General features: G+C 43.7%; 1 protein-coding gene across 3 annotated transcripts in view; it reads right to left on the reverse strand.

Annotated features, from left to right (window-relative positions):
- LOC128901961 (tyrosine-protein kinase Fer-like) overlaps positions 1-18,480 on the reverse strand; it is a 257,810-nt gene extending 239,330 nt beyond the window's left edge. For all 3 annotated transcript variants that reach the window (XM_054184168.1, XM_054184167.1, XM_054184169.1), the window contains exons 1-3: positions 18,274-18,480; positions 13,419-13,592; positions 10,110-10,209 (exon numbers count right to left, since the gene is read on the reverse strand). In XM_054184168.1, the coding sequence (XP_054040143.1) occupies positions 10,110-10,209; positions 13,419-13,592; positions 18,274-18,480 (481 nt within the window). The remainder of the gene's footprint in view (positions 1-10,109; positions 10,210-13,418; positions 13,593-18,273) is intronic.
- Between the last annotated feature and the right edge of the window lie 6,293 nt (positions 18,481-24,773).

Consider the following 24,773-nt stretch of genomic DNA (forward strand, 5'->3'; position numbering starts at 1 on the left):
TCAGCCTCTGGAAACGACTCCTGTTAGGCGTGAGGGAGAGGTACCCCTTCAGCGAGGATGTTGTATGTCAGCCAAGCAAGTGGACTACCATGGAAAGAGGTATCCAGTACCTGAGAGAATTAGCCGTGCGGGAGATGATTTATTATGACTTGGACAATGCAGACTTACCCACAGACCCTGATGAGGTGCGATGCACAAGGCCCATGTGGCGGAAGTTTGTACGGAGCGCACCATCGTCATATGCCAACTCCCTGGCAGTAATGGAATGGAAAGGTGAAGAGGGACCAACGGTGGATGAGGTAGCTGGCCGGCTCCGGCGATATGAAGAAAGTCTCTCTTCCCCCCTTGTCTCAGCTGTGGAGAAACTGTCGCGGAAGGTCCAGCAACTTGAAGAGAATATGTCCTACTCCCCACCTGCACGGGCCAGCATCTCAGCTATTAGAAGCAGGCATTTCCCCACTCAAGAGAGAGAGTACAGAGGGTACACACCACGAGGCACCCTGTGGTTCTACCTGCGGGACCACGGAGAGGACATGAGGAAGTGGGACGGACAACCTACTTCGATCCTGCGGACACGGGTACAGGAGTTGCAAGGAAGGACAACCACAAAAGGGGATCCCTCCAGGAAAAGTGCCGCCCCAGTTTCCAGTGGGCCGTTCCCCAGACAAAGCAGAAGGCTTGATCTTGCTTCTGATCCTCTTGAAGGAACTTCCAAGTCATTTATGCAAGAAGTGAGTAATGGATACTATGACCAGTATTAGGGGGGCCCTGCCTCCGGCCAGGTGGAGGAAAGGGATAACCAGGTTTATTGGACGGTGTGGATTCGATGGCCTGGCACATCAGACCCACAGGAGTATAAGGCTCTAGTGGACACGGGTGCGCAGTGTACTTTAATACCATCAAGCTATAGAGGGGCAGAACCCATTTGTATTTCTGGGGTGACAGGGGGATCCCAAGAGTTGACTGTACTGGAGGCAGAAGTGAGCCTAACTGGGAATGAGTGGCAAAAGCATCCCATTGTGACTGGCCCAGAGGCTCCATGCATCCTTGGTATAGATTACCTCAGGAGAGGGTATTTTAAGGACCCAAAAGGGTACCGCTGGGCCTTTGGCATAGCTGCTTTGGAGACAGAGGAAGTTAAACAGTTGTCTGCCTTGCCTGGTCTCTCAGAGGATTCTTCTGTTGTGGGGTTGTTGAGGGTCAAAGAACAACAGGTGCCGATTGCTACCACAACGGTGCATCGGCGGCAGTATCGCACTAACCGAGACTCTCTGATTCCCATCCATAAGCTGATTCGTCAACTAGAGGTTCAAGGAGTGATCAGCAAGACTCGCTCACCCTTTAACAGTCCCATATGGCCGGTGCGAAAATCTAATGGAGAGTGGAGGCTAACTGTAGACTATCGTGGTCTGAATGAAGTCACGCCACCGCTGAGTGCTGCTGTGCCGGACATGCTAGAACTCCAGTACGAACTGGAGTCCAAGGCAGCCAAGTGGTATGCCACGATTGATATAGCGAATGCATTTTTCTCAATCCCTTTGGCAGCAGAGTGCAGGCCACAGTTTGCTTTCACTTGGAGGGGCATCCAATACACCTGGAATCGACTGCCCCAGGGGTGGAAACACAGCCCCACCATTTGCCATGGACTGATCCAGACTGCACTGGAACAGGGTGAAGCTCCAGAACATCTGCAGTACATTGATGACATCATTGTATGGGGAAACACAGCAGAAGAAGTTTTTGAGAAAGGGAGTAAAATAGTCCAAATCCTTCTGAACGCTGGTTTTGCTATAAAGCGAAGTAAGGTCAAGGGACCTGCGCAGGAGATCCAGTTTTTAGGAATAAAATGGCAAGATGGACGCCGTCAGATTCCAATGGATGTGATCAACAAAATAGCAGCTATGTCTCCACCAACTAGTAAAAAGGAAACACAGGCTTTCTTAGGTATTGTGGGTTTTTGGAGAATGCATATCCCAGATTACAGTCAAATTGTAAGCCCTCTGTATCAAGTAACCCGGAAGAAGAATGATTTTAAATGGGGTCCTGAGCAACGACAAGCTTTTGAACAAATCAAACAGGAAATAGTCCATGCAGTGGCCCTGGGGCCAGTCCGGGCAGGACAAGATGTTAAAAATGTGCTCTACACTGCAGCCGGGGAGAACGGCCCTACCTGGAGCCTCTGGCAGAAAGCACCAGGGGAGACTCGAGGTCGACCCCTAGGGTTTTGGAGTCGTGGATACAGAGGATCCGAAGCCCGCTACACTCCAACAGAAAAAGAGATATTGGCAGCATATGAAGGGGTTCGAGCTGCTTCGGAAGTGGTTGGTACAGAAGCACAGCTCCTCTTAGCACCTCGACTGCCGGTGCTGGGTTGGATGTTCAAAGAAAGGGTCCCCACCACACATCATGCAACCGATGCTACATGGAGTAAGTGGATTGCACTGATCACGCAGCGAACTCGAATGGGAAACCCCAGTCGCCCGGGAATTCTGGAAGTGATCATGGACTGGCCAGAAGGCAAGGATTTCGGAATGTCACCAGAGGAGGAGGTGACGCGTGCAGAAGAGGCCCCACCATATAATAAACTGCCAGAAAATGAGAAGAAATATGCCCTGTTCACTGATGGGTCCTGCCGTATTGTGGGAAAGCATCGAAAGTGGAAGGCTGCTGTGTGGAGTCCTACACGACGGGTTGCAGAAGCCAGTGAGGGACAGGGTGAATCGAGCCAGTTTGCAGAGGTGAAGGCTATTCAGCTGGCTTTGGACATTGCTGAGCGAGAAAAATGGCCAGTACTTTATCTCTACACTGACTCATGGATGGTGGCAAATGCTCTGTGGGGATGGTTACAGCAGTGGAAGCAGGGCAACTGGCAGCGCAGAGGCAAACCCATCTGGGCTGCTGACCTATGGCAAGATATTGCTGCCCGGATAGAGAATCTGGTTGTGAAAGTACGCCATGTAGATGCCCACGTACCAAAGAATCGGGCCACGGAGGAACATCAGAACAACCAGCAGGTGGATCGGGCCGCTAGGATTGAAGTGGCTCAGGTGGATCTGGACTGGCAACATAAGGGTGAACTATTCATAGCTCGGTGGGCCCATGACTCCTCAGGCCATCAAGGAAGAGATGCGACATATAGATGGGCTCGTGACCGAGGGGTGGACTTGACCATGGACACTATTGCACAGGTCATCCATGAATGTGAGACATGCGCTGCGATCAAACAAGCCAAGCGTTTGAAGCCTCTTTGGTATGGAGGGCGATGGCTGAAATACAAATATGGGGAGGCCTGGCAGATTGATTATATCACGCTGCCACAAACCCGTCAAGGCAAGCGCTATGTGCTCACAATGGTGGAAGCAACCACTGGATGGCTGGAAACATACCCTGTGCCCCATGCCACTGCCCGGAACACTATCCTGGGCCTTGAAAAGCAAGTCCTGTGGCGACATGGTACCCCAGAGAGAATTGAGTCGGACAATGGGACTCATTTCCGAAACAGCCTCATAGACACCTGGGCCAAAGAGCATGGTATCGAGTGGGTGTATCACATCCCCTATCACGCCCCAGCCTCTGGGAAGATAGAACGATACAATGGACTGTTAAAAACTACACTGAGAGCAATGGGTGGTGGGACTTTCAAACACTGGGATACGCATTTAGCAAAAGCTACCTGGCTAGTTAACACCAGGGGATCTAACAATCGGGCTGGCCCTGCCCAATCAAAACTTCCACGTACTGTAGAAGGGGATAGAGTCCCCGTAGTGCACATGAAGAATATGCTAGGGAAGACAGTCTGGGTTAGTCCTGCCTCAGGCAAAGGCAAACCCATCCGTGGGATTGCTTTTGCCCAAGGACCTGGGTGCACTTGGTGGGTGATGCGGAAGGATGGGGAAGTTCGATGTGTACCTCATGGAGAGCTGATTTTGGGCGAGAATAGCCAATGAATCAGATTGTGTGCTGTTAATTGCTAAGTAACACTGTCACTGTATGTCCTCATTGCTATCAGTTGTACTACAAGTAAGGCACAGGGGTGATGGGATAAGAACTGATCTCAGCAGCCGGCGCCCAGCAGTTTCCTCAAGATTTACATCTTCAGCCTACAGACTGCGTGCATGAGCCACACCAGGTGCACCAGTCACAAGCTCCGAAAAATACAGCATGCAACAGACCAGCACCACCCAGCATCTCACCTGCCCTGAGAGACTGTTCTAACAGATGGAGCTCAAAGCCGTGGATTAAAAGAACTCAACGGACACTTTGGAGGGATGACCCATAAACTAAGGGTATTATATGTGTGTATATATATATATATAACAGGGGAAAGTGGTGGCAATTCATTGGAACCTGCTGGGCATGGCATAGATGGTATGGAATAAGGGGTGGATAATGTCCTGGTTCCGGTGGGGATAGGGTTAACTTTTCCTGGTATTCCATGCCATGTGAGCCACGCCCACCCTGAGCTGCCGGGGGAGGGGGCAGGAAGTTGCTGCTTAAAAGCGGGCTGGGGCGGCCCGGGTCCGGCCAGCGAGCGGCGAGCGGCAGGGGGAGCGGCGGTTCCGTAATCGCGTTTGTATATTCCCCTATCCGTGTTGTTGTTGTTGTTGTTGTTGTTTGCCTGTTCCCTTTGCTGTTCTGTTAAACTGCCTTTGTCTCAACCCAAGAGTCTTGCCTTTTCTTACGATTCTTCCTGTGTTTGGAAGGCACGAGCGAGCGACACGTGGTTCTTTGTTGCCGTCTGAGGCTAAACCACGGCATGTGAGAAGACACCAGGAGCTGCCCCCATGCTGGGCAGACCCAGCTCCAGATGGCTCCAAAACAGACCCATGGTTGGCCAAAGCTGAGCCAATCAACAACACTGGTGGCACCTCTTTGAATTTAAGAAAGGGTAAAAAAAGAAACCACTGTGCAGCAGCTGTGAGAAAAAGGAGTGAGGAAAAAAAACCCCACCCAAACTCAGAAACACAATCCTGCAGACGCCAAGGTCAGTGAAAAAGGAGAGGGAATGTGACAGATGCACTCGACTCCTTGACCAAACTAGTGGTAGTTTGGTTCAGGCTTCAAAGGAAGTAAAGGCCTAGGCCATAACCAGGCCATGAACTTCTCTATTTCCAATCTATTTTTTGAAAACCCACACAGGAACAGGGTGACATGATGAGCACTGATGCATATGAACTTGAAAACTGGAACACCGATCATGCAATTAACACATGAATAACGGGTGGTTTTCCCAAGACTAACTTGTCAAGGAACAGAGTAAGTTGTGGGTACAAAGAGTCTCATGCTTACCTTTTCCATCGCATGTAATTTGACTATGAGCCAACCACTTTATTCCATAAATATGACAGCCTGAGAGAGCTTTTTTTGAGCTCTCACTGCTAAGCAGCTGGCTGTACAACAGTGATCTCCCCTTGAGCTGGGACATCTCTCAAGGTTACTCTTTGAGGTTGAGACCCCCCCCTTACCAACTACAGATCTTTGGTAAGTGACCAAAATCACACATAACCTTGTATTATAGCTCACTAAGATTTTGTATTGGTAACTTCGAATTATTATTACATCCTCTGTGCAATAAGCAATAGAGCGAACCTTGCCATCAGACTTTCTTAAGTCTCACTTTTACAACATCTTATTTCAATAAAACCACTTTTGCTGATACCTTTGGCGGTGGTTCTTTAAGCAGTCTAAAATCTCCCCCGTGACAGGGAATAGGTATATCAGGGGCAAGAGCAGAGATTCCCCTGCAGCTGGTGGGGAAGACCATGGTAAAGCAGGCTATCCCCCTGCAGTCCATGGAGGATGACACTGGAGCAGATATTCACCCTGCACAGCCTGTGGAAGACCCCACGCTGGAGCAGGTGGATATGCCCTGAAGGAAGCTGCAGCCCATGGAGGGCCCACACCAGAGCAGGCTCCTGGCAGGAGCTGCAGCTAGTGGAGAGGAGCCCATTCTGGAGCAGGTTTTCTGGCAGAAACTGTGATCCTGTGGGGGACCCACACTGGAGTAGTCTGCTCCTGAAGAACTGTAACCCATAGAAAAGGCACATGCTGGAGCAGTTCTTGAAAAACTGCAGCCCGTAGGAAGGACCCACATTGGAGCAGTTCATGAAAGACTGTATCCCATGGGAGGGACTCCACACTGGAGCAGGGGAAGAGCACGAGGAGGAAGGAACAAACTGTTAGGGACTGACCACAACCCCCATTCCCCATCCACTCTGCACTACTCGGGGGAGGGAAGAACAGTTGGAAAACAAAGAAGTGAAGTTGAACCTGGGAAGAAGAGGGATGTGGGAGGAAGGTGGTGGCTTCTCACTATCCTACTCTGTTATTAATTGGCAATAAATTACATTAATCATCCCCAAACAAGTCTGTTTTGCCCATGACTGTAATTGGTAAGGCATCTCCCTGTCATTTTCTCAACCCACGAGCTTTTTTCATCTTATTTTCTCCCCCCTATGCTATCGAGGAAGGGGAGTGAGAGCAGCTTAGTGGAAACCTGGCAACCATCTAAGGTTAACCCACCACATCAGTTAATCAGGAAAACATCAAAACATTGCAGTTCCCAAATAGCCAAAACGCTCTTTGATTTCAGTGGGAAAGTTTGGTGCATAAGGAATGAAGAACAATTACCAGAACTAGAACAGAAAGAAGGAATAAAAAAACCCAAAACATATTAGATCACAACATCCTGTTATAATTTTAATATTATGTTCTGTAAGTTCCCATGTTATGTAGTTACTTGGGGATAAACTTCAAATTAAAGCAACACAGAGGACAGATAAGGAACTAGATGAAATTAACAACTGAGTATATATTTACATTTTTAAATGAAAGTGAACACCAGTTTAAAAAAATAAGCTAAATAGTGCTAAGTATAATTTCTCTTATCCAATGCCATTTTGTCTTTACCTGCTGTAAAGGTATATGGAAGAAGAGTGTCTGCTCCTTTAAGGGTATCTGGTCAAAGGAGCCATAAACAAAACCAGACAGAGACAAACCTGAGGGAAAAATGATAAGGGAGGTTGTGACAGGAACAAACCTGGCCAGTCACACTAATTGGTTAAGATATGTGGAGTGTGAGAGCGTGTATTTCTTCAGCTTGTAGGATAAGGAAAGGGAGGGAGACAAACACAGGGAGATATAAAACCTGACCAATTAGCCTTAACAAACCTGGTCAGTCACACTAATTGAGGGGCTATCAAGAAACTGCAGGCAAACTATCAAAGGAGCTGGTCACAGGTAGAATGGGGCCAGTCAGTATGCTTGTCTGCCTGAGCCCTGCACCTGATCACCAGTCTATCCTATCTTCTTATATATTCTTATTAAATATTTTCTTAACTATCTCTCTGCGCAACCTCACTCTCTATCCCTTGTGTATGCGTGCACGTGGGGTGGGGCAATCCCAAGCACAAAGAGAGGCTGGGCAGAGAATGGATTGAGAACAGCCCTGAGGAGAAGGACTTGGGGGTGTTGGTGGATGAGCAGCTCAACACGAACCAGCAATGTGCGCTTGCAGCCCAGAAAGCCAACCATATTCTGCGCTGCATCAAAAGAAGCATGACCAGGAGGTCGAGGGAGGTGATTCTGCCCCTCTACTCCACTCTGGTGAGACCCCACCCGGAGTACTGTATCCAGCTCTGGGGACCCCAACATAAGAAGGACATGGACCTGTTGGAGTGGGTCCAGAGGAGGGCCACGAAGATGACCAGAGGGCCGGAGCACATCTCCTACGAAGACAGGCTGAGAGAGTTGGGGTTGTTCAGCCTGGAGAAGAGAAAGCTCTGGGGAGACCTTATAGCAGCCTTCCAGTACCTAAAGGGGGCCTACAAGAAAGCTGGGGAGGGACTCCTTATCAGGGAGTGTTGTGATAGGACAAGGGGTAACAGTTTTAAATGGAAAGAAGGTAGATTTAGATTAGATATTAGGAAGAAATTCTTTACTGTAAGGGTGGTAAAGCACTGGAACAGGTTGCGCAGGGAAGCTGTGGATGCCCCATCCCTGGAAGTATTCAAGGCCAGGTTGGATGGGGCTTTGAGCAACCTGGTCTAGCAGGTGGTGTCCCTGTCCACGGCAGGGGGGTTGGAACTAGATGATCTTTAAGGTCCCTTCCAACTCTAATCATCCTATGATTCTATGACTAAGTGCCAGCTACTGGTGAGATCTGTGTGTGGAATTTAGTGCCAGATACTGGAATCAGACAGGGGGTGTAGGAGCCCTGCAGCCTATGCTGTCAGCTACTAGAGCTAGCAAGGGTCCTAGCGTCAGTAGTTGGAGGGGGCTGTAGATCTTTAAAACTACGTAGGGTCCTACTGACTTTTTGCCTGGAATCACAGAATGACAGCTACTGGGTGGGATCAGCATGAGCGGATTTGGTGCCAACTACTCAAGTCAGACCAGGGGTGTTAGCACCCTGTGGCCTCTGGTGTCAGCTACTGGATAGAGTGGGGGTCTTTAAACTCCAACCACTGGGGCAAGAAGTGTTTGTCCTGAAAACCAGCTACTGGAAGGCATCAGTGTGAGCGAGCGGCTCAGTGCCAGCAGCTGGAGTGGGACTGCGCGTCACAGCCCACGTGCCTGGTGCCAGCTGCTGGTGGGGGTTGAGTGTCTGTATCTTCCTCAAACCTAGTGTGCATGTGTATTCACTAGCAAACTTCAAGCTGGGTCTGGGCAGGGGTATCAGATGGGCAAGAGTCCGTGCTGGTATACTTAGGGGGACTTGCAAGTGCAGAGTGCCTATGGAATAAGTGTGTGCATGCTTGCTAGTGAGCGCCAAGCTGGACTAGCCAGCAAGTGGAGGACCCATGAAGCAGGTAAGAGAGTGCAGGATCTAGGCAGGGGTACCTGACAGACACAGGGGCTGCGCCAGTACTTGAGGGATTCGCAAACATGCATGTGCTTGTGAACATGAAATGCTGCATGTGTACTTTTGCTAGTGAACTTCTATCTCTACCAGCTGCAGAGGGGACTTGTCTGTCTATATTTATATTTTATGAGAGTCCTATATGTAGGAGCTGTTGAAGGCAGTGCCTTATCTGTGGCAGTCTGTGTAACCAGTCATGTCAGCGTCCTCTGCCTGTGTCTCTGGGATACATGCTCAGCTTCACTACTGGTTGAACCTGCAAACGGGAAAGGGCAGTTGCGTCCCTCAGCCTGGGCAGAGAGACCCCAGGTCCCTGGGCACACCGGGCTGTGCTTCAGAAGCCAGGCAGGAGGGAGTCCTGGGCCAGAGCAGCTGGAGGAGGAAGCCATGCTCTTAGCATCCCTCAACACATTAATTTATCAGTTTTCACACAGAATTTTGGACAAATATGGAAAGAAACAATCTTTCTCAGCACTGATAGCTACTATACTGCACTATGAATTATAGTACAGCAGAACCAAGGACAATAAGTATCATTTTAGGCAGTCATACAAAAATTAAAGATGGATCTTGGAATTACATGTACACACTGCCATCCAATTAATTTTCTTTAAAGAAAAAAAAATAATCTTAGAAAGGCACGTAAAAAACCACCAATCATTAACAAGACATTTCAACAGACAATAGAACAAAGGCTCTCATTTACCTAATCATTAGTACAAATCAACAGGAATAATAAACGTGCAATTTGGACAAGCCATTCCCTTAAAAGCTTTAAAACATCCCAGCATAGCAATGAATTCTTTTCCCCCTTTTGCTTAAGGTTAAACAATTTGGATCCATTCTACTGTGTCAAGAATTGATGTTGTTGCCACTGCAGCAACCATAAAAGATCACAGGATGCAAATAGGCTGCAGCTACAACGTAGATGAGCGCACTGCAGCCTGCTTACCACTATTACAGTTGATTTGAGTAATTTTACATTCCAAATACGTCCACTGAAGGAATGATGAGTTTAAAAGAACAGAGATACCATTTATTTTAAATAAGGACTATCATTTGTTCTGATTTTCAAGAACAGTACCATCAAGTATATACAATGACAATTAGCCTGTCTTACTTAAGACACTTTTTTTTTAATATAGCAATCGAGTTGCTTAAAATAAAAACATTGTCTTGTTCTACTGTAAGAGTTTTAATACATTCTAAAATCACAATAATAGATAAAATTAATACAAGTCAGTCATACCTTTAGCCACAGCTTCTTTATACTTTTCTTTGGCAGAATTTACTTCTTTTATTAGTTGTCTATAGCTAGATTTTAGTTTCTCCAATTCTGTCTTTGTGACCTTTAAGAAAACAGAAATATAAAAATGTATTAAAAATACTCAACCTCAATATTACAAACAAACTTGCCATTAGTGAAAAAGGAATTACAGGATTTATTTTCCAAAATAAGTATATTAAATTTTTTTCATTAGTTTGAGATTATCTTAAAAGGCTTGCTGTAACAAAAACAAACCCAATAAATTTAAGGGGTGAAATTGAAGCCTGAAACAGTTTCCCTATTTGTATCAGTGCAGTACAATGCAACAAAAAATGTTCAGGAAACAGTTTATCATAAACATTAGCACATTTTAATCAAGTGGAAAAAAGCACCAAGATGATGTTTATTAAAATCACACTAGAGTAAAAAGTTCTATATACTACTCTAAATCTCCACCTCAACACCAACCATGTTGCTGGAAGAAAGAAGAAACAGTGCTTTTCCATCTCTCAGTAGAACTTTCAGACTGATTTTTTTCAGACCTGATTTTTGACAGTTGCACCTCACCTTTCCCCAGAGCACCTGAATGAAACTGATTCCTGTCAGCTTCACTGCCTAGACAAGCACTCTCAAGATCAGCAGAATGACTGACATCAGTTTTTATTCCACCACTAACGCTAAAAGTAACAGAAAAGGTCCTGAACAGCTCTACCTGCAGAGTTAATATTTGGTTTACACTTGATTTATATTTTAGAATAGGGACTAGAATCCCACTTCCACCAAAAAAAAAAAAAAAAAAAAAGCAGCATCTCTGATCCCAAGGATGTCAAGGGATGTTATAAGTGGCCACTGCCTCCAGCAGCTTCAGAGCCCAGGGATTCCTTCTGACAAGCCACTGGAGCCCAGCCCAGAGACCTGGGGATGTCCATCCCAGGCCGATGGATGTGGCTGCTGCTTTCCCATTTGCAGGTACAACCAGTAGCAAGGCTGAGTGTGCATCCCAGACACACACACAAAGGGCTACACAGACTGCCACAGACAAGGCACTGCCTTTAACATCCAGGACTCACACAAAACATAAGCATAAACAACCAAGTCCCCTTCCTCCTCTGTGGCTGGTAAGGACTGAAGGTTACCACATCACATGATTCACAAGAACATTCACAGATCCCTCAATGAGTGGCACAGCCCCTCTGTCCCTCCATGTATTGGTTTACATGGCATGGGTAGCTTCTGTGAGAAGAGACCAGGAGCTGCCCCCAAGTCAGACAGATCCAGCCAGCTCCAAAAGAGACCCAATGCTGACCAAACTGAGCCAACCCGCAACACAGGTGGTACCTCTCTGATAACATATTTAAGAAAGAGTAAAAAACACTGCACAGCAGCTGTGAGAAAGAGGAGTGAGAAAAAAAAATGTGAGAGAAAAACCTGCAGATGCCAAGATCAGTGAAGAAGGAAGGGGAGGAGGTGCTACAGGCACTGGAGCAGAGATTCCCCTGCAGCCTGTAGTGAAGACCATGGTGACACAGGCCATCCTGCTGCTGCCCATGGAGGACCACGTCAGAGCATATATTCACATTACAGCCCATGGAGGACCCCATGCCACAGCAGATAGATACATCCTGAAAGAAGCTGCAGCCTCCAGAGAGGCACCCATGCTGGAGCAGGCTCCTGGCAAGAACTATGGCCTGTGGGGGACCCACACTGGAACAGTCCATTCCTGAAGGACTGTATCCCATGGTATGGGCCCATGCTGCAGCAGTTCTTGAAGAACTGCAGCCCATGGGAAGGACCCACATTGGAGCAATTAAGTGAAGGACTGTATCTCATGGGAGAGATCCCATGCCAGAGCAGGGGAAGCACATGAGGAGGAAGGAGTGGCAGCCAAGGTCAACCCACCACACCCCAATACCCTGGCCTGTATCCTGAGCCCTCCTATCCACTCCAAAGGTCTCCTACTCACTGACTCATCCAGCTTGGCACTCATTAACAGAAACATGCACTCCTACACTCATCTCGGAGGCACTTCACACTTGCAGGTTGTCCCAAATACCAGCACTGCCCCTCTGCCCACCTGATACTTTAAAGGTCATCTATTCCAATCCCCCTGCAATGAGCATGGGCATCTTCAACTAGGACAGGTTGCTCAGAGCCCCATCCAACCTAACCTTGAATGTTTCCACAGATGGGGCATCTACCAGCTCTCTGAGCAATCTGGGCCAGTTTTTCACCACCCTCATTGTAAAAAATTTCTTCCTTATATCTAGGTCTGAATCTACCCTCTTTTAGTTTAAAACTGTTACCTCTCGTCCTATTGCAACAGGCCCTGCTAAAACATTTGTCCCCATCTTTCCTGTAGGCTCCCTTTAAATACTGAAAGGCTGCTATAAGGTCTCCCCGGAGCCTTCTCTTCTCCAGGCTGAACAACCCCACCTCTCTCAGCCTATTCTCATAGGAAAGATGCTCCAGCCCTCTGATCATTTTTGTGGCCCTCCTCTGGACCCGCTCCAACAGGTCCATGTCTTTCCTGTGCTGAGGGCTCCAGAGCTGGACGCAGTACTCCAGGTGGGGTCTCACCAGAGCAGAGTAGAGGGGCAGAATCACCTCTCTCGACCTGCTGGCCACGCTTCTTTTGATGCGGCCCAGGATACGGTCGGCCTTCTGGGCTGCGAGTGCAAATTGTCATCTCATGTCCAGCTTTTCATCCACCAGTACCCCCAAGTCCTTCTCAGCAGGGCTGCTCTCAATCCCTTCATCCCCCAGTTTGTATTGATACCAGGGGTTATATAACATGATGCTCAGCAATGAAAACTGAAGGGAGAGGTATTTGGGGGAGGCAGCCAATGCTGGGCATCAGCCTACTTGTGGGAGGTAATGAATGATAGCCTTTGCATTACTTGTTTGTCCCGTCCCATCCCCCCCATTTAAGCTGCCTTTATCTTGACTCACAAGTTTTCCTGGTTGTGCATTTCCCATTCTCTCCCCCATCCCACTAGGGGCAGGGGTAGCAAGAGGCTGCATGGTGCTTAGCTGCTGGCTGGGGTCAACCCACCATATTGGTCCAAATAAATTCATATAGAAGAACATTTTCAATCTCTGCTTTGTCAGCTACCAGTGGAGAGAAAATGTGGAGGAAATATCAAAAATTGAAACTAGACACAGTCTATGTATCACAGATCATCACTCGTTGTACCAGAGCACAAAAACAGAACTAAAAAAAAAAAAAAAATTCACCCTTAATTTTCTAAACAAAACTATAATAAATCTATAAAACATATTTTAATAAAATACCTTGTACATTTCTGCTTCAATTTGTTGATGAACACCTACATAATTCTTCTTCACTTGCTGCTTATCTTTGATCATCATTGTAAGCCTATGCAAAGGCCCAGAATTAAGATCCTCTGCATGAGTCTTCATTATTTTACTCAGCTGTTCTGTTTGCTGCACCATGAGCAACCAAGACTATTAAAAAAAAAAAAAAAGGCAGAAGAGCAGTTACTTATTCTGGCTTACAAATAACCAAATGACGAACAGGAACTGTAGGGAAAAATGCAGCACTGTTTAAAACAATTTAGTAATTTTATTTTTGTTTTTAAGTTACCTGAATCTTGAGATCTTCTAAAAAAGTTCTTCCTTCTACAGCAAAACCATCCCCTGAGCTTATTCATTAAAAAAGTATCAGAGACAAAACCATAATATTGCATGGTCACATTTCAGCAGTGTTTTAGGACTTCTGAACATCCATGAAAGCTGTACAGCCTTTTCTGGATTACATCCTCAACACCTTTGACAATCATGTCCCCATGTTCTCTTGTTTCCTAATCACAGTTCCTCTCTCCAAGCTGACTTTTCTGCCTTTATCTAAATATTTCACAGTAATATGCATTTGAGTTGTAATTGTTTAAGAGGATATTATTCATCAGCTGCTCCATATTAATTGATATCATCAGTGTTCAGTCCATCAGTTGCAAAACATAAGGTGCTAACAGATTACTCATTTGTCACAGTAACTGAACATTTTTCTGTACCCTTACTTTTAACTTCCTTGGCCATTCTGCCAGTCAGTTTTCAGGACAGCAAAACATACTGCAGCTTTGAACCTTGCATAAAGAACGAACTGCAATGTGAACAAAGATTTCCAATGTACAACAGATATGGACCTGAAATTAAAGTTCAGATGAAAGGAAAGTTTTTCATACCCTAAAGAATCCCGTTACACATTGTTGATGGGAATGGTATTGGATTCCTAAGAGGTAATTCATTAATAGACTGCTATGCTACATTTGAAATTGCGGAATGGGTATTTGCAATACAATTACCAGTTTTTGAAGGCAGCTAATATGCCATTTTTAAGATCTTGTTCTTGCTAAAGATACAAATTAACCTTAAATCATCAAACCTTCAAAAATGTATTTGTTTGGTAGGTTTGGGGTTTTCTTACATCTCATTATAAACATGTATTATACTGGGTCTAGCTGGGATGAAATTAACTTTCTTCATAGCAGCCCATATGGTGCTGTGTTTTAGATTTGTAACCAGAACAGTGTTGATAACACACCCATGTTTTAGCTATTTCTGAACATCGATTGCACAGTATCAAGGCCTTCTCTGTTTTACACTCTCCCCCCACAGCGAGTAGGTCGGGAGCATGCAAGAAGTTGGGAGGGGACACAACCAGAACAGCTGACTCAAATTGACCAAGAGAGATATTCCATACCATATAACATCTTTCTCTGCAATAAAAACTGAGGGGATAGGGATTTTTGGGAAGGTAGTCATTGCTCAGAGACTGGCTGGGCATCGGTCTGCTTGTGGGAGGTGGTAAGTGACTGCCTTTGCATCACTTGGCTCCCCCCCCCCTTTTCTCCTTCCTCTTTCCTTTGCTTATTAAACTATCTTTATCTCAACCCATAATTTTTGCCTTTGCTCTTCTTGTTCTCTCCCCCATCCCCAGGGGGTGGGGGGAGCAAGTAAGCAGCTTTGTGGTGCTTTGCCCATCACATATATTTCCATCTCTACATGACTATGCTAAAAGTCACATGGTATTTTAGAGAATAAAATAAAAAACAGCTAATCCCTGTATACTTATTAAACTATCTTTAACATTTCCTTTAGCTCATACACATTCCATGGACTGGCACAGAGCTGTCTCAGACTGCTTAAAAAGTAATGTTCTAAAACATCAGGGCCTACAGCTTCCTGACTTTATCTGAAAACTGTTTAATCCTTTCACTACAGAACACTTTCCAAGTGTCATCAGAAGGCATATTTCAGAGTTGTGCATGATAAAAACAACATTAAACATCGGTTATAGAAGAGTTCATGAGAGAGCTCCTAGAGGTAGAACCGTAAGAGTTGTGCATTTCGTCTTTGACTGATTTATTACTGATGAAACAAATAGTTTCAATCAATGATGAAAAGCCCAGCAAATGCATTTTTTAACAGAACACGTACTCTAAAGAAATACTTCACTTACAATTCACTAAATAAACCTAAATAAGTCATATATGTAGTGAAAAACTGTCATTCAAATTAAGAAAAATTGATCTGCACATTCTCCATTTCTTACATCTCTTTTTCCACACTGAGAAAATACTGGTTAAAACAAGGATTTCAGTGTTTTGTATGATTACATTTTATTAGTTTTAAATCACAGAATCACAGAATTGCAGGGGTTGGAAGGGACCCCCAGAGATCATCTAGTCCAACCCCCCTGCCAGAGCAGGGTCACCCAGAGCAGGCTGCACAGGAACGCATCCAGGCACGTTTTGAATATCTCCAGAGAAGGGAGACTCCACCACCTCTCTGGGCAGCCTGTTCCAGTGCCCTGTCACCCTCAAAGGAAAGAAGTTTTTCCACATGTTCAGACAGAATTTCCTGTGTTCCAGTTTGTGCCTGTTGCCCCTTGTCCTGTTGCCGGGCACCACTGAAAAGAGTTTGGCCCCATCCTCTTGACACCTGCCCTTTAGATATTTATAAGCATTGATAAGGTCCCCTCTCAGTCTTCTGTAAAACCTCTCTTCTCAGGAAAAGGTATCATGAAATAGCAAAGTAAATTAGAATGATGTCAGTAAAGTAATCAAAACAATAATTCAGACATTTTAATTGCCAAAAATCAGTAAGACAATGCATTGCTACACAACCTTAAAATCTAAGTTGACAGTGAAATTACAAAAGATTTGCCAGTAGCATATGAATATTTTTGCTATTGTGCAAAGATATACAGAGATCAAGGGTACAGTTTGAGGAACATGGTACCTCCTCATAAGATGGGGGTAAGGGGGGCTAAGATAACTCCTGAAAGAACAACTTAGGTGCCAATGTCCAAAACAAATTTTCAAAACATGACACAGATGCCTCTCTGCAACCCAATTTTTTTATTATTTTTATTTTTTTAATTATTTGCTCACAAAAAGACAGACACCCATATTACTGGCATAAGTTGTGCTAGACTGAGCTAGCCACAAAGCTTAAAGATTGCAGTGCTGAATACTTCAATATCTATGCTCCTTTATTGTTTTAAGTCACTCTCAGTTTCATTGCCTAAAATAACTGCAAGACAGTTTTGCTAGCACATAAGAGCAATTCTACTGGGGCAGCATTAGCAAGAATTATTAATCATATCATCAATAAATCTATGTGAAACTTTGAGTTTTCTATGCCATATATTTTATACTGATGGATCCCAAAGAAGATATCTGACTTCTGCCATTAAGCAGAAAACGTTCGAATCGGTTTACCAAAATCATGACACCTTAGATGACAAAACCTATAACAAATTGTGCATGAAAAACATAACTGTGTGAAAAACATTCCAAATACACCAAAATACACCATTAAAACCCATATACAGAAAAAAGGCAGTGTCAATTTAAAAATACAATAGTTACTTGGGAGGGATGGAATTTAAGCTAAACACTGTGTGGTTATACTTTTGGGACAGATGAAACAGGCTAGCTATACCAGTGTAGCTTTCAAATCACACAAACCACCACTTTAACCTAGTATAAATCTAGATTGATACACAAGGAGTAGTTATGTTCCTACTCCTATGAGCATGATATACTATATGTCATGCTCATATATAAGAGGCTGGCATTCAAGCAGCAACTCCATAAGCCGGCTAAAAACTGCTTCATCTAAAACTTAACCTGACCGAAAAAAAACATTTTCCTGAAGAGCAGGAGGATCAGTATTTATGCCACGCTGAAGTGACTGTGTAACCACTGCTACAGCAAAAGGGCCAAGAATTGAACAAGCCATTAAAACAATTGTTTTCTCTTGTCAGGAAGGAATTCAAGTGGGGAGTGAAGCTTACTAACAAGCGAAGTAGGGAAGTTTAATTCATCTTTACCTTCATTGTACTTCCTCTAAATGTGATGATTAATCATTTAGGGGGAGGATAGCCTTACCTTCATAAAAAGTCAAGACAGTTATTTTAAATTGGGTATGAAATTAAGTTTAAACAAATCTACAGTTATGAGAAACATCCTGAATTAATGCTTTGTTTTCACAAAAATATACTATGGTGTGAATAACAGCTGGAATGCTAGGTTTTGCCTTGATTTCTTGGCCTTTTTCTGTCACAAATTCTATAACAGAAACAATAGCTCCTATTTAACTGTTTGTATAAGAAAAGCTTACTATAACGTTTTGAAAACAGAGTATGCTAAACAAAATAGCAGATAACCGAGGAACCTAAAATGCTGAAGTTCAAAATTCAGGATCCTGGTTTAGTTTATTGTTCTTAAAAGCAAGACCGGGGCTTGACTTTTGCATATTCCACTGAGAGACTAAAGAGCTTATTTTAAACACTGTAGCTACAGTAATTCTCAAGAGGCTGAATCAATAGGAATCAAACAGAAATGCTATTCTGAGTTGAGCCAGTTATCATTCCCTATACTATCTTTCCCATTTTCCTCTAAATAAAGTAGACAGAATATGACAGAGTCACTTCACAAAACAGCCAGGAGAATAATATTTATTGTGACACATTTTAGTAGATCATTGGAAAATAAAAAAAAAAAAAAAAAAAAAAAAAAGACTGATGGACTTTATTACTTACAAAAAACAGACAAAAAACCCCAAACTAACAAAAAAAAACCCCAAAACCAACCCTGTTGGTTTCTAAAGATTTTCTTACCTTAGACACATTGCTGATATAATCCAGTTGACAAGTACTCTCTTTATCTATTTGATTACAAAGATTTTGTAAAGTGGAAGCATACTCCTTATCACTTTTTACTCGCATAACCATAAATTTCTTCACTGTTTCCAGCAGTCGTAGTTCCCAGTCTTGCAGTTTTAATAAAGCATCATGAGAATACTTCAGGTCACTTCCAAACCCCATTTTTAAGGCACTCTATACTGCACAGGCAACAAGATAGATTCTTTACCACATCTGAAAGTAGAACAAGATTCATAAGAAGCATATCAAAAGAAAAACTTGTGTTACAAAGGGCAACTATTAATGCCTGAACGCTGAAATAACATAATCATAAGATTAAGCATTACCTTATACATACCACTTGGAAACCAACTGAAAGGAGGGTCAAAACAATTTCAAACACCAACCTATGACTTTAAGAGATCTCAGGTCCTCCATGTTACTTTGAACTGTCAGCTTAATCTCAGTTTGTAGCCTACAGTTTCCCATCTGTAAAAATATAGTAGTATAATAGTACCTACCTGTACTGGGTCTGGCTGGGATAGAGTTAATTTTCTTCATAACAGCCTGTATGGTGCTACGTTTTGCATTTGTGACCAAAACAGTGTTGATAACACACTGATGTTTTGGCTATTGCTGAACAGTGCTTCCACAGTGTCAAGGCCTTCTCTGTTTCTCACACTGCCCTGCCAGCGAGTAGGCTGGGGATGGGCAAGAAGTTGGAAGGGGACAAATCCTGGGATAGCTAACCCAAACTGACCAAAGGGATATATTCCATGCCATATAATGTCATGTTCATCAATAAAAATGGGGGGTAATCTTTCCATAGTAGCCGTTGCTCAGAAACTGGACAGACTTCAGTCTGCTTTTGGGAGGAGGTGAGTGATTGCCTTTGCATCACTTTTTCCTCCCACTCCCCTTTCACTTATTAAAACATATTTGTCTCAACCCACAAGTTTTTCTTGCTTTTGCTCTTCCAATTCTTTCCCCATCTCACTGCAGGGAAAGTGAGCAAGCACCTGATGGATGCTTAGTTGTTGGCTGAGGCCATCTCACCATACTCCCTAACTTTAAGTGACTAGTCCTAGTGACTCGAAATATTTAATTCCAGTGTTAAGTTCTAAGAGCACTGCATCTCTGAGAAATGGATAATTGGAAGATGACTAGGTAGCTTGTTCCTAAATACTGTGGTAAAAGTTTCAGATTCAACCTCCCAAAAGTTAGAAGATATCTCAAATCAGGTTCCCTGTGCAACCTTACATTGATCCCCCCCCCCCCGGAGATATACACATCATAACAGTCCTTAATTTCATACCATTTCCCCCTAAAGCAGCTCCGTCTCATTGCACAAAATGGACATCATTTGATAATCAGACAAGAAAAATTGAATATTACTGTATGAAATCCTACGGTACAACTGCAGATCAAAGACATGTCCGAGCTAGCTTTAAAACACCCGCTTCTGATACTGATACACATGCAACCACATCACAGAAGAGTTGAGTCCACATATATGAGCAATTTCCAAAGACTTGCATAGGTTTTGCCCTGTGGGCTGAACCCTATTTTCCGTGTATCCATCTAAAACTCATCCCCATACTAATCAGCTTCAAACTTGGTCAGATAAACTTACATAAACTACAATTACAGCTCCAGACTGCAGTACAAACATACCCTGAGCATTGCTTTTTCACCAATTCCTGCACTCCAGACAAGCCTTAGTTCTTTTAAACACAGAAGTATTAATTTCTTCATAGGCTTTTCATTGCCACTTAAATTAGCCAAGTGCTTTACAAACATTAACAGATTTATCTTCCTAACAGTCCAAGAGGTGAAGCAGGACTAATACTCTTATTTTATGCAGATAACTAAGAAACAGAAATTCATGTCAACATTGTACCAGCCAATACTGGATACCTAATTTGCAAGGCTTAAAGACAGACTTTTCAGGGTGCCCAGCATTTTTAACGTACTAAACATCTAGAACAAAGATGTAATTGGCTTCAGTTACCACACAGAATTTCTGCAAATGAGAATCTACAACTTGAAAACTGACTATCAGATAATGAAGAACAGTCATCACATAGGCAAATTTTCATGTATATGATTTGTCCAATATGATATGTCATGGTAATAGCAGCATAATCAATTTATCTTCAGTAGCCTTACTCCCACTCCTTCTCTTCCTGTAGTTTCCTGCCTCAGTTAGCTCTTCCAAAAAGTTACTGAAATAAGCCTCATTCACTACTTATTCTCAGAACACAAGCTATGGTATGTAACTAAAGAAACCATGATCCTATAAAGAAAATAAAAATAGCATTGTGTTATTATGCATGTACACAATAGAGACAAATTAAGGTTATATGAGTAACCGTAGATCTTGCTGTCACAAGCTTTCATATTATATTCATAGTTCTTACTGATGGTTAAGAGCTCTGTCATAAAGAACAATGCTAAGTGTCTATTGCTCTATTTATTAAGGATGGTCTCTGTCATTAGCTGTATTAATGCTAATATTTTTTACAGTTAAAGTTTAGGAACAGTCTTGCAAATAAATTTAGTAAGATGAATGAAAGAAAAAATCTTTAAGACCCTTATTAACATGACTGGTGCTTCATTTGTGATTTTTGACATACTTCAGATTTATATCTACTTTTGTGACTAAGCTCATTTTTCTCCTGCCACACTTCAGTTATAAACTACTTTCTTACCTTTCAGAAACAAAAAAGAATGGAACTGAATCTCAGGATAAGGTCTAGCCCTGTGCTACTAGTAAAGTGCTGACTTCCATGACAGACAGGAGGACAAGGGAGGAAATCTTCTCAGCATACGATATTTCATTCAGCTTTTACTGACTCGGTGAATCAATAGATCCAATAATATCTCGCTTCAGCCTGCTAAATCTCCCTTCATTAAGTAGCAATTAGATTGTTTTCAGATTACACTACTGGATGCCTGGATACATTGACAAAAAACATATACATACTGGACTCTGATCTTTGTATTAAATCATTCCATTCACCACAACAGCAGCAGCATAACAAAAATTTTTTTTTGCAACAGACAAAATTCTAATTCTTTAAGACTAACAAGGATAAAGTTTCAGAGCTGATGATTCTCAACCGGGAAAGCCAGCCTTAGCAATCCTCCTGTGTAAATTAAGACAATGTTCAACACAGAAATTAGATTCATAGAATCATTTAGGTTGGAAAAAAAACCTTAAAAGCATTGAGTCCAACCGTTAACCTAACGCTACCAAGTCCACCACTAAACCATGTCCCTCAGCACCACATGTACATGCCTTTTAAATGCCTCCAGGGATGGTAACTCAACCACTTCCCTGGGCAGCCTGTTCCAATGCTTGACAACTCTACCAGTGAAGGCATTTTTCTTAATATCCAATGTAAACCTATCCCGGTGCAACTTGAGATCGTTTCCTCTTGTCCTATTACTTGTTACTTGGGAGAAGAGATCAACACCCACCTCGCTACACAGACTCACACAGAATCACAGAATGGTAGGGTTGGAAGGGACCTCTGGAGATCATCTAGTCCAACCCCCCTGCCAGAGCAGGGTCACCTAGAGCAGGTTACACAGGAATGCGTCCAGGCAGGTTTTGAATGTCTCCAGAGACAGAGACTCCACCACCTCTCTGGGCAGCCTGTGCCAGTGCTCTGCCACCCTCAAAGTAAAGAAGTTCCTCCTCATGTTTAGGTGGAACTTCCTATGCTCAAGTGTGTGCCCATTACCTCTTGTCCTGTCCCCATCCTCCTGACACCCACCCTTTAAGTATTTATAAGCATTGATAAGATCCCCCCTCAGCCGTCTTTTTTCCAGACTAAGACGACCCAAATCCCTCAGCCTTTCTTCATAAGAGAGGTGTTCCAGTCCCATAATCATCTTGGTAGCCCTTTGCTGCACCCTCTCCAGCAGTTCCCTGTCCCTCTTGAACCGGGGAGCCCAGAACTGGACACAGTACTCCAGGTGCGGCCTCACCAAGGCAGAGTAGAGGGGGAGGATGACCTCCCTCGACCTGCTGGCCACACTCTTCTTGATGCAGCCCAGGATGCCATCGGCCTTCTTGGCCACAAGGGCACATTGCTGGCTCATGGTCATCCTGTTGTCCACCAGGACTCCCAGGTCTCTTTCCACAGAGCTGCTCTCCAGCAGGTCAGCCCCCAACCTGTACTGGTGCATGGGGTTATTCCTCCCCAGGTGCAGCACCCTACACTTGCCCTTGTTGAATTTCATAAGGTTCCTCTCCGCCCAACTCTCCAGCCTGTCCAGGTCTCTCTGTATGGCGGCACAGCCTTCTGCTGTGTCAGCCACCCCTCCCAGTTTTGTGTCATCAGTGAACTTGCTGAGGGTGCACTCTATCCCTTCATCCAGGTCGTTGATGAATATATTGAACAGGACTGGACCCAGTACTGACCCCTGGGGAACACCACTTGTCACTGACCTCCAACTAGACTCTGTGCCCCTAATCACGACCCTCTGAGCTCTGTCTTTCAACCAGTTTTCAATCCACCCCCCTGTCCATCCATCTAATCCACTCTTCCTAAGCTTCCCTATGAGGATGCTTTCAGGCAGTTGTAGAGAGTGATAAGGTCTCCCCTCAGCCTCCTTTTCTCCAGGCTAAACCACCTCAGTTCCCTCAGACGCTACTCATAAGACTTGTACTCAAGACCCTTCATCAGCTTTGTTGCCCTTCTTTGGGCACACTCCAGCAAGTCAATGTTTTCCTTTTAGTGAGGGCCCCAAAACTGAACACAGTACTCAAGGTGCAGCCTCACCAGTGCCGGGGGGGGGGGGTGGGGGGGACGATCACTTCCCTAGTCATGCTGGCCCCGCTATTTCTGATACAGGCCAGGATGCTATTGGCCTTCTTGGCCACCTGGGTACGCTGCTGGCTCATATCCAGCCGGCTGTCAACCAATACCCCCAGGTCCTTTTCCACCAGCCACACTTCCCCAAGCCCATAGTGTTGCATGGGGTTGTTGTGACCCAAGTGCAGGACCCAGCACTTAGCTTATGTATCTCATAGAATTGGCCTCGGCCCATTAATCCAACCTGTCCAGATCCCTCTGTGGAGCCATTGTACCCTCAAGCGGGTCGATGCTCCCACCTAACTTGGTGTCATCTGCAAACTTATCAAGGGTGCACTCAGTCCCCTCATCCAGATCATTGATAAAGATATTAAAGAGAACTGGCCCCAATACCAAGCCCTGGGGAACACCACTTGTGACTGGTCGCCAACTGGCTTTAACTCCATTCACCACCACTCTCTGGGCCTGGCCCTCCAGCCAGTTTTTAACCCAGCAAAGAGTACTCCCATCTAAGCCACAGGCAGACAATTTCTCCTGGAGGATGCTGTAGGAAACAGTGTCAAAGGCCTTACTAAAGTCCAGGTAAATAACATAATTTCAAAACTGGTCTGAAATATCAGCCTACCCAAGAAAAAATAATCAGCTTATTTTCAGGAAGGTTTTCCTGCAAAACGTAGCTTACATAACTTAGTATACCTCTCTTTATACCTGCAGCTACTTCTTCTGACTTCCACTTTCTAAAATATACTTTTGTTTTCTAGAAACTCTGTGAAAGAAAAACAGACCAAATACATTATTTTTATTTTATTTCAGCATGTATCGTAAAATACATCACAAAAAATAAATTTGGATAAGTTACTTTGCATTTTCAGATTACTACCAGAAGATATTTAAAAAAAAAAAAAGAGAAAAAGCAAAGATTTCTCAATTACTGCAAGTAGTATTATGCTATGACTTCATACACACAATTTTGAGGAAAGAAATAATTGTCTATACACATGCAACCAAAGATAATTCTTTTTTTCTTTTTTTTTAAAGTTCTTAGAATTTCTTTTCTTATTAAACCGTGCATTATATCATGAAAATTAGATAAATTAATTTATTTGTGAAATTTACGCTTGTTAAAACAAAAAGGAACCCCATTAATAAGGAAAGGACTAGCATGGGAGAACAAAAGGTATTATATGGGAAAGACAAACTTAATAGTATTTTCAATAGACTGTAAGGAAACAAGTGGCAACTTGAGAAAGTGACCGACCAAGACACTGAAATTTCTCAAAACATTCAAAATTCAAGCTGCAACTATGACTATAGTCTAGGTGAAGTAAACTGAGAAAGAACATTGGATTTTTGAAGTTGTGTGGGTTTTGGTGTGGGGTTTGTTTTTTTTTTTCTTTTTAGTATATTTTTTACGTATGTGTATGTGAGAAAAATGGGCTTTGCATATAGCTTGTAATTAACAAGCTAATCTATATAAGCTACATCCAGACCAATATAAGCATTCACATACAATCTCATACCAGTTTAAAATTAAATCTTTAGACAACGCATTCTATACTCATTTGGCTATATGCCCTTGTAAAAAAAGACACAAATTAAATAAAAATTAAAGAGAGACAGACAGACTATGTAAGGGTAAAGAAAAGAGAA

Source organism: Rissa tridactyla, chromosome W (genome assembly GCF_028500815.1).
Source record: "Rissa tridactyla isolate bRisTri1 chromosome W, bRisTri1.patW.cur.20221130, whole genome shotgun sequence".
NCBI lineage: Eukaryota > Metazoa > Chordata > Aves > Charadriiformes > Laridae > Rissa > Rissa tridactyla.